Genomic DNA, 11,116 nt, shown 5'->3' with positions numbered 1-11,116 from the left:
CCTCTTCTGGAGTGTCTGAAGACAGCTACAGTGTACTTACATATAATAAATAAATAAATCTCTAAAAAATAAAAGAAAATGGGCTATTAAAGTAATCATTAGTGGAGGATATCCTTGTAAGTGTGCAAAGATAAAGTGCCTAGCCCAGCAAGGTCTTGGCCAGCAAGGTCTTGGTGGGGACAGAATGTCAAGGTTCCTGCCCCTGGGACAGGGCCCAGATGTGAGTGAGGATGTCCATGTTGGGTATAAGGCTTATTTGTACAATAATGTGTTTCACATTCCTCTGAGGAATGTCCTTTCTGTTAAGGTAATCAGAAACAGCAAGAAACTGGAAGTCAAAGGTGTGGCTAATGTTTTAGCAAAATGTTAAATGCTGGGACCTTCAGGACAGCCCTTAAGGCTGTGAAAACGAAAATTCTAAAAACATGAGTTCAAGGATATATAATTTCTCAACTATTCAAAAATATAAGGATGTAATATGAATTATGAAGGGCTTCACAGATCTAAAGAAACTGGTAACTACACTATGAGCCAGCTTACCAGAAAGATACAAAGATAGGCAGATACAAATGCAGGCAGGTTCCCAAATTCAAGGTCAGCCTGGGACACTAGGAGTCCAGGCCCAGGTGTCATAAAATGGTAATTTCAGGACGTGGTCCTACCCAGCTGGTTTCCCAGGTTTACAGAGGCAGGCTGATCTCTGGATTCTTTTGCAAAGTTAAGAAGAAATGGTTGCTTACTGTCCCCTAAGGATCAAAGGTTGCTGATTCATGGGATGATCAAAAGGGAACCTGGGATAAATAAGTGAATTTATATGTAAATTAAAAACTGGGTTTTTGCTGGGTGTGGTAGCACATGCCTCTAATCCCAGCACTTGGGAGGCAGAGGCAGGCAGATTTCTGAGTTCCAGGCCAGCCTGGTCTACAGAGTGAGTTCCAGGACAGCCGAGAGCTACACAGAGAAACCCTGTCTCAAAAAAACAAAAACAAAACAAAACAAAAAACAAAAAACCCTGGGCTTTTGGTCTGCATGAGATACACTCGCAGAAAGCAATTGCAGATTTTAGAATTTTTCTCTAGAGAGAGCTGAGCAGTCTGGCAATGTCAGGAGAGCAAAAACAGCTCCTCAGTAATTTTTTTCTAACAGGATTTCTGAGTTGCTTGGAAGCTCCAACAAGTTTTTATAGCACCTTTTCTGACTTTGGTCAGAAAACTTATAAGCTAGCCAGATAGTGTTTACAATTTTTATTAATAGAGACCAGAGATAAGACCAGAGTTTTTTGTTTGTTTGTTTGTTTGTTTTAAGAATAGCAAGAAAAAGCCATCTAGAGCAGAACAGAACGAACACACACACACACACACACACACACACACACACACACACACACACACGGGGTGGGAATGAGTGAACATGAATGCAGTCTGGAAAGCCGTCTCAGCAGAACCTAGGCCGCCAGCTAGGACCAAAGGATTTGACTTCCCAGTCCTTTCTTTTCCCTACTCCCAAGCATCCTTGCTCTCAGAACCCCTTCCCATGCTGGTCCTTGGCAATAAAGAATGTTAGTTTCAGCATCAAAAAGTACATAGTAACCCCTTCTGAAGTCATTAGAAGCTGAGCACAGTGCACACGTTTAGAGTCCCAGGATGTCTGTGTGTGTGTGCATGCCTGTGTGTGTGTGTTGGGGGTGTGGAGTGATAAAAAAGTTATTTTGAACTCTTCAGAAATAACATATTTTTGACTGGGCATATACATTAATTGATAGGGTGTTTGCTTAGTATTCATTACGCCCTGGGTTCAGTCCCTAGTACCATATAAGCCCAGCCATTGGTAGATGGAGGTAGTAGTAGTACAATGTTATCCTTGGCTACATAGAGTTTGAGGCCAGTCTGGGATACATGAGACCCTGTCTCCAAAAATAAAACATGTACTTTTTTGTGCTTTTGTATCAGTATTGGGTACATTTGGCATTTATAAAGATTTGTTTTGGTAATTATAGCACTTTTAAGTGGAGATTGGCTAAAAAATGTTACTTAATACTGAGATCTTTAAAATGTGTTTTTCAAAGATTTAGTTCTGTGTCTGTAGGAATGTTGCACCTGTGCAGGTGCCTTCAGAGGACAGAATAGAGCATCAAAGGTGTCGGACCTTTAGTTAACAGTAGTTGTGAGCTGCCACATGGAGGTGCTGGAAACCAGACTCGGGGCCTTTATAAAAGCAGTATATACTCTTAACTATCTTTCTAACCTCCTATTGACCTCTTTTTAAAAGTTCTTTTTAAATTCTGAGGTAAATGTGATAGCTCCATTGTTACCAAGAGTTACAGCCTGACTTTGATCCTGAGACGCATGTGGTAGAAAGAATAAACCAACTCCCATAATTCTCACAAGTTGTTCTCTGACTTCCACAAGTGCTTCCACACATGAACACATATAAACATACTCATGCACATAAATAATGTAATAATGAACATCTAGCATGGAAGTAATGGGTTTATGATGGCATATTCATACATATGTATAACTCTACTTTGTTATCATTTGTGCCTTTCCACACTGTTCTTATTATCAATACTACATGACCTGTTAGATATCCTAAAATATAAAAGGTACCATACACAGCAAAAAGTTAGCCCTCCCCAAAGATTTAATAACATATTTATTAACTTAGAGGTAACAACACTTAATTTTGTTTATTTTTTATATTTTTTAGGGTTTGTGAAACAGGATCTCCTGACAGTCAACCCCTCAATGATAATCAACAAAAGGACTGTGAATATTTTGTTGACAGCCTTTTTGAGGAAGCAGGGAAGGCTGGTGCCAAATGCTTGTCCCCCACTGAACAGAAGAAACAGGTAATATCTGTTGCTTAGTTTCCTCTAGGAGGACCCCCGAAGTCAAAACTTCTTTTGTACTAGGAAAGCTGTTTTCTACCATTTTCATTGTTAAATTCCCCCAAGGTGCCAGAAAAGCAATGGTAGGCAAAGCTGTTGGCATCTGGGCAGGAATCAAAGCAGTCCTTACAAACTGATTAGATGACTTGGTGGGTGTTTCACAGGATAATTAAGTAAGCCTGGTATTTCGGGGGAGATAACTTACAGTATTTGTTTATTTTAAAAGATTGATTTATTTATGTTTTGTATATGAGTACACTGTAGCTGTCATCAGACATACCAGAAGAGGGCATCAGATCCCATTACAGATGGCTGTGAGCCACCATGTGGTTGCTGGGAATTGAATTCAGGACCTTTGGTTGAGAGCTGACAGTGCGGGGCTGGTGAGATGGCTCAGTGGGTAAGAGCACCTGATCGCTCTTCCGAAGGTCTGGAGTTCAAATCCCAGCAACCACATGGTGGCTCATAACGATCCGTAACAAGATCTGATGCCTTCTTCTGGAGTGTCTGAAGACAGCTACAGTGTACTTACATATAATAAATAAATAAATCTTAAAAAAAAAGAGCTGACAGTGCTCTTAACCGCTGAGCCATTTCTCCAGCCCATGGTATTTATTACAAAGGCAAACATTTTTTTTTTTTTCCTCGAGACAGGGTTGTGTAGCCCTGGCTGTCCCGGAACTCACTATGTGGACCAGGCTGGCCTCAAACTCAGAGATTCGCCTGCCTCTGCCTCCCGAGTGCTGGGATTAAAGGTGTGCACTACCACTGCCCGGCAAAGGCAAACATATTACTTAGTCAGCTTTTAACTAAAACAAGAATTTGAAGAAATTTCTATCCTGCACTTGACAGCTTTTCAAACTTACAGTATTTCCCCATGAGGCTAGTGTTATTTTAATAAATATAATATGTATTATATAAGGATATACATTAGCATTTAGATTCGCATGGTTTAGGGAACTACTATTTTCCAAATGACTAATTTACGTGTTATTATAAAGTCATGCATGATCTCAGTATGGTAGCACAGGCCTGTAAGCACTGAACTTGGTCTCAGGTAGGAGGATCTTAGAGTTCAAGGCCAACCTAACCTATTTAGTGATCTTGAGGTCAGCATAGGCTATATACCAAGACCTGTGTCAAGGGGAAAAAAATTAGATCTGAGTAAAAACTCCAACATGTATAGTACCAAGACGGAGGACTTTAATGTAACCGGTATATAAAAAGATGAAGAGTGAGTTTCAGATTTCACATTCAGATTCTCAACAAATTGAGATATTACCACTTATTAAACCTTGATGAACTGTCTATATCTAGGAAACATTTTAAAAATAACTTTGTAACTTCCTACCTAAATAAGGTTTGGTTTTTTTAGATGTATTTCAATTATAATAGTACCAATTATAAGAATCCAACTGACTTTGAAGGCTGACATTAAGAGGCTATGTGAAAAAACTCTCAGAGTTTTTTCTGGTTTTGTTTCTGATTTTTTAAGACATAGGGTTTAAGCCGGGCGTGGTGGCGCACACCTTTAATCCCAGGCAGAGGCAGGCAGATTTCTGAGTTCGAGGCCAGCCTGGTCTACAGAGTGAGTTCCAAAAACCAAAAAAAAAAAAAAAAAGAAAAAGAAAAAAGAAAAAGAAAAAAGAAAAAATCCTAAGTTTTATCAAAGTAAGAGTAGAGGGGGCTGGCAAGATGGCTTAGAGGGTAAAGCTGCTTGCTGCCAAACCTGATAATCTTGGGTTCAGACCCCCTTATGTAAGCTAGGAGTGAACTGACTCCTACACCTGTAAAAAAAAAAAAGGAACAACAAGTAGATCCCATCACCTGATTGGGTGAGCACAGTGTCCAGCAGAAACTGACTGGGGATGTTATAGCAGTCTGTTCCTATTGAACTTTATTTCCAAGGATTAGCCTCCCATGGCTGAACTTTTGGCTTCTCTTTCCCCCTGTAAACGTTTGTTGTGTCTTGGGGTAAACATGAACTTTAGTTGTTCAGATATACTTTCTAGCTGTTCTTGAAGATGCAGGGTTTTTATTCTTAGGTAGTTTTTAGAGGAGGGAGGATTAGGTGCTTATGGACAGCCCCAGCTACATAGCAAATCTGAGGCAAACAAACTCAGCATTTGTATACTATGTGCTCTCCCAAAGGCTTTTAGACTCTTTAAACTGGTGTCTTTATGGGCCCTGAAGTGGGTCCTTTTTCATTAATTTAATCCAGAGCAGGCTTACCATTCCAGGCCATTTTCTTGTTAACTTCTCTCTGCCACCCTCTTTGTCTGGGCATGCTCTTAGATACTGAGCTTTTTAAACTAAGATAACTACTGAGTGTGGTAGACTTGTTAGATTCAAGTGATTTTGATAATTTAATTGTGGTAGGTTTTTTCCACCTATGAAGAGACACTTAAATATCAACAGAAATAAGTTTATGTAGGGGAAAGTATATTAAACTGTGAGCCATCATGCGGGAGCTGAGAACTGAATCCTTGTCTTCTGTAAGAGGGGTAAGCACTCTAGCAGCTAAACCGACTTTCCTGCCCAGTGTGTCTGCTTTTTGAGGCAGAATTACACATTGTCCCTCAGACTGACCTGGTTGGTACTTGCACACTGGAACTCAGTCCTCCTACCTGAGCCTCCTGAGTGCTAGGATTATAGGCATGCATCACTAAACCACCTCTGCATGTTCTTCATGCTCAGAATCGTTTCAGATGAAGTCCTCTTACTGATGAGAATCTAAAAAGCCTTATTACCTCAGGTGTCATATGAATCACACATGGCACAGAACTTTTTCCAACTGAGTTATCTTAATATTACCATATAATATATAAATACATTATTTTTATATTTCACATTTGAAATGTACTCTTTACATATGGAACATAGAGTGATAGGGGGCTGGAGAGAGGGCTCAGCAGTTAAGAGCACTGGCTACTCTTCAGAGGGTACCAATTCCCAGCATGAGTGGTGGCTCACAACCTTCTGTGACTCCAGTTCCTGAGGATCTGATACCCTCTTCTGGTCTCCATGGGCACTGCACGCAGGTGCTGCACAGACATCCAGGCAGGCAAAATGATCGTGTGTATAAAATAACAGTTTGGAAACCCACAGTGCTAGGAAAGAGTAGAGAGGACTTCACTCAGGACTACCGCCTTTACTAACAATGCATTCCTTTCTGTATCGCCTTGTAGGTAGATGTAAATATAAAATTGTGGAAAAACGGATTCACTGTCAATGATGATTTTAGAAGTTACTCTGATGGTGCAAGTCAGCAGTTTCTGAACTCCATCAAAAAGGGGTAAGCAGGTTTTAGTAGAAGGGTGTTTTAGGCATGTTTCCAATGAAAGAATGATTCTTAATGATTGTGCCCTTCTACGCATTCACAGACATACTGTTTCTTCTGTGAATTCACATCTCCTCCCTTTTGGAGGGGTGGGTTGCAGGGAGTTGAGTTTGCTTGTTTGTTTTATTCACACAGCAGCTGGAGCTGGAGAGGTGGCTCTCAGGTTAAGAGTGTTTGCTGCTCTAGTTTGAGAGCTGGGGTAGGGGTGTCCAACATCCTCTTCTGTCCTCCCAAAGGCATCTGCTCTCACATGCATATATCTACACACAGAAATAAACATAATGCAAACTCTTTAAACAACCGTTTCATCTAGCGTCAGCTAGCCTTGAAATCCAAGGTAGAAACGACCACATTTGACTTAAATTGATCCTTGTCTTTGTTCCTTTCTCTCCCTCTTTCCTCGCCCTCGCCCCTTCTACCTACCTACCCCCCCCCCTTTCTCTTTCCAGGGTGGCCTTGATTCAAAGTGTTTTAAAGCATTAAGAAAAAGTTGAAAATTACAAATAATTTTAATACTCAGAAATAGCTGCCATTAACACCTTGTTGAGTTTTCATTCCTGTGAAGTGAAAATTTTTTCATTTTTAAGATTTTAAATGTTATTTTATATGGGTGGGTATTTGCCTGCATGTGTATCTATGCATCGTGTGCATGCATGGTGCCTTGGTTTCGAGTCACCATATGGGTGCTGGGAAATGAACCCAGGTTCAATTAGTGCTCTTAACCTCTGAGCCACTTCTCCAGCCTGTGCATTGATTAAATGTGAATATTCTTTATAAACCAGTTTTTACTTTTCATCATTAGCTCTTTTGAATATATCTATATAATCCCACAATGATAACTTACACATACACACACACACACACACACACACACACACACAATTTTTCTTGGCAATTGAGTCTATTTAACCATTCCTATAATAAGTATCTGGCTAATCATGGTGGTGCATGCTTTTAGTCCTAGCATTCTCAAGGCAGATCTCTGTGAGTTCAGATACAGTGAGGGCTATGTCACAGTTTGCCTGTTTATCAGTGGTTAGATGTTTGGGTCATTTCCATATTTCCAGTTGTTAAAATTAATGCTACTATGAATATTTCTGGTTGGTTTGGGTTTGCTTTTTGTTTTGCAGAAATATAGATCAAAGCCAGAGCTTTATTCACGCTAGGTGAGTGCTCTACTACTGAGCTACACTCTCACTTCCTGTATAAATTAATTAGTTTAGAGAGATATCAGTGTCTCATTTAGCCCAGGCTGACCCCAAGTTCATTACTGAATATGATCTTGAAGTCCTTTCTGTCTTTACCACTTAATTCCTAGGAGTACAGGTATGTACCACTAACCCAACTAAGATTTTGTTTTAATTTTTTTTAATTCTGTGTATACAAGGGGAAGGGATGCATTGTACACATGCATGCAGGTGCCTGCAGAGGCCAGAGGCATCATGTCCCCTGGAACTGTAGTTAGAGGATGTTGACAGCCACCTGACATGGGTTCTGGAGCCATACTTGGGTCCTCTGGAAGAGTGGACTATGTTCTGAACTGCTCATCTCTCCAGACCTTGGCTGAGTTTTTATGTGGACAAATGGTTTCAGTTAGGGATATGCACTTACATATAGATCTCAACAAATGCTAATTCTATCTTTAACTTCACAAAGAGCGGTTGATCTACATTCCAAAGAACCCTAGCAATATACCAGCAGTGTATGAAGGTTACAGATTTTCTGTCTCCACTAATAATTGTCAGTGCCAGCCTTATATAAGTATGAAACAATGTTTTATTCTGGTTCTTTTCATTTTCCTCATGATTAGTAATGTTGAATGACTTTCCTGTGTTTACTAGCCGTTTGTTTAATCTATCTAAATTATTTGTCCATTTTCTTCTTTACCTTTTTAAAAAATATTTATTTACATCCCAAATTCTGCCCCCTTCCAGTCACCCCCTTACAGACATCCCCCTCTCCTTCTCTAAGAGGCTGGGGCCTTCCTGGGTATCCCCCACCCTGTCATATCAAGCCTCTGCCAGATTAGGTGCCTCCTCTCCCACTGAGGCCAGACAAGGTAGCCCTGTTGGGGAACTGATAACACAGTCAGGCTACACCGTTAGGGAGAGCTCCACTGTGGTTGTTGGGGAGGTGGGGAGGGACATGGAGTCTAAGCTGCACATCTGCTATATATGTGCTAGGGGCCTTGATCCAGCCCATGTGTGTTCTTTTGTGTCTCAGTCTTCTAGAGCTCCCAGAGGTCCAGGTTAGATGACTCTGTTGGTCTCCTGTGGGGTTCCCATCCCCTTCAGGGCCTTCAATCCTTCCCCTAACTCTTCCATAAGAGTCCCTGACCACGCCGATGCCACCAGTTGGGCGGGTATGGAGGCGGTGCTCTGGGCACCTGGACCCTGCGGGGACAGTTGATTGGCAGGGAAGGAGCCCGGGAGCCCCTAGTTCTCCTGCCCTAGGAAGAGAATGCAGAGCAAGCTGTTTAAGAAATTAAACATCCTGGCAATGTACAATACCTTTGAAGATGAGAGCCTGAGGCTTCGGCAGCTGAAGCTGGACAATCAGAGGGCACTGCTGGAGAAGAAGCAGAGAAAGAAGCGCCTTGAGCCACTCATGGTACAACCAAACCCAGAAGCCAGGCTGTGAAGGTTAAAGCCAAGCGGTAGTGAGGAACACACGCCGCTGGTGGACCCTCAGACACCTCGCAGCAATGTCATCCTACACACGGTCCAGCTGCTTTCCTTAAGCCAGAGGCTCAGGATTTGGAAAGCAAGCTTCAGGTTCTCTCTGTGGGCTCCCCTACTCCAGGAGAAGGCACAGAAGGGAGTGCAGATGGGGAAAGCCCTGTGGAGACAGCCTCCAAGCCAGACTTTCAGGAGATTCTCCAAAAACAGGGCATCTTGAGTAGTGTGAACTATGATGAGGAGGAGCCTGACAAGGAGGAAGATGAGGGGGGAAACCTGAGCTCCCCGTTGGCTCACTCAGAGGAGAGTGCTGCAGCCAGCCAGAAAGCAGCCTTGGAGACAGGAGCTTCCAGTGTGACAGCCCAGCAGGGTGACACACAGCTCAGAGAAGTGGAGAACTTAGAGGACTTTGCATATAGCCCTGCCCCTCGGGGTGTCACGGTGAAGTGTAGAGTAACCAGGGATAAGAAAGGCATGGACCGTGGCCTCTTCCCCACCTACTATATGTACTTGGAGAAGGAGGAGAACTGCAAGATATTTCTTCTAGCCGGTAGGAAGCAGAAAAAGAGCAAAACATCCAACTACCTGTTCTCCACAGACCCGACAGATTTGTCTCGTGAAGGGGAAAGCTACATTGGCAAACTCAGATCCAATCTCATGGGGACCAAGTTCACAGTGTATGACCATGGTGTCAACCCAGTCAAGGCCCAGGGTCTCGTGGAGAAGGCCCACACCTGGCAGGAGCTGGCTGCTATCTGTTATGAAACAAATGTCCTCGATTTCAAAGGTCCCAGGAAAATGTCCGTGATCATCCCGGGGATGAACATGAACCATGAGCGCATCCCTTTTCGGCCACGAAATGAACATGAGAGCCTGCTTTCAAAATGGCAAAACAAATCCATGGAGAACCTGATTGAACTGCACAACAAGGCCCCGGTGTGGAATGATGACACCCAGTCCTACATCCTGAACTTTCACGGCAGAGTCACCCAGGCATCTGTGAAGATCTTCCAGATAGTCCACGGGAATGACCCTGACTACATAGTCATGCAGTTCGGACGCGTGGCTGATGACGTGTTCACACTGGACTATAACTACCCACTGTGCGCACTTCAAGCCTTCACCATCGGGCTGTCCAGCTTTGACAGCAAGCTGGCATGTGAATGAGAAGCAGCAAGCAGGGGATTTCTTCACCACAGAGCCTTCAGGAACAGAAAGCTGCTGCCCCCGCCCCCTGCCCCTGCCCCAACACAACATTCTGCCCCTCTGGGGAGTGATCTAGTGTGTGTGTGTGTGTGTGTGTGTGTGTGTGTGTGTGTGTGTGGATGTGCATGTGTGCGTTTGTTTACACATGCATGCTCATTCACACATGGATGCATGATTTCACACACTCGTTCATGCCTTCTCTGAACTTCAGAGACCTGGTCATAGATTATAGCTTCTCCTGGGTGAGAGATGGCTTAAAGCACAGGGAAGTAGACATCTGGGCACACTGGTGTCTCCTGATCGCACAACAGACTCTGTGTGGTGAGTGTAGCTTTCGTGTGCTCCGGCACTTCCAACAGAATCAGGTTCTAATGATTAAATACTTGGGCCTCCCGTTTGGAACACCCTTTCAAAGGGGGGATTTTCCCTTGGATGCCTTTAGCCAGGAGCCTGCAGACTTCCTCAGCCGTGGTCTGATAGTGCCTCTTGCACTGACCCCAGTCAGCTCCTTTAGCACAAAAACAGCCATAACTAGTTGGTGCACAAAGAGTGTAGCTGTGTCCCAATAAAACTTTTATTTACAAAGTGGACATTGGCCTAGTTTGGCCTGTGACTCTGGTTCGAAGGCCTGCCTTGGATGTGTCCCTGCCCTCCAAGGCTGGAGCATCTTCCAGGCCGGAAGTGGAGAGGGGGCGTGGTTTACTTTTCAGTAGCAGCAGACCGACATTTTATTTTTACTTTATTTTTTCCCCATAGATCTCTGTGTAGCCCTGGCTGTCCTGGAACTTGTTCTGTAGACCAGGCTGGCCTCTGCCCCCCAAGTGCTGGAATTAAAGGCGTGCACTATTGTGCCTGGCCACAGACTCTTAAGAGGAATTCTTGCCGAATCCACTCTTGGTAGCTTTTGCCTCATGGAGAGTATGGCTGCAGAGTGTCAAATACTGTCTCAGGACACGCGACACTAGTTTGTTCGTGGGTCTGAAAGGCTCTGCTGTCCCAGCC

The 11,116-nt window shown here is 43.3% G+C and overlaps 1 protein-coding gene and 1 pseudogene across 3 annotated transcripts in view; both read left to right on the top strand.

The window, feature by feature from the left end:
* Ubxn2a (UBX domain protein 2A) overlaps positions 1-11,116 on the top strand; it is a 33,090-nt gene that overhangs the window by 10,436 nt on the left and 11,538 nt on the right. For both annotated transcript variants that reach the window (XM_029540935.1, XM_029540936.1), the window contains exons 3-4: positions 2,710-2,851; positions 6,079-6,185. In XM_029540935.1, coding sequence (XP_029396795.1) covers positions 2,710-2,851; positions 6,079-6,185 — 249 coding nt within the window. The remainder of the gene's footprint in view (positions 1-2,709; positions 2,852-6,078; positions 6,186-11,116) is intronic.
* Positions 8,500-10,145, top strand: LOC110324465 (annotated as a pseudogene). Its single transcript, XR_003844248.1, has one exon. The product of XR_003844248.1 is annotated as a tubby-related protein 3 pseudogene (transcript).

Source organism: Mus pahari, chromosome 7, assembly GCF_900095145.1.
Source record: "Mus pahari chromosome 7, PAHARI_EIJ_v1.1, whole genome shotgun sequence".
In the NCBI taxonomy this organism is placed as follows: domain Eukaryota; kingdom Metazoa; phylum Chordata; class Mammalia; order Rodentia; family Muridae; genus Mus; species Mus pahari.
This window is presented reverse-complemented; position numbering and strand designations above follow the sequence as displayed.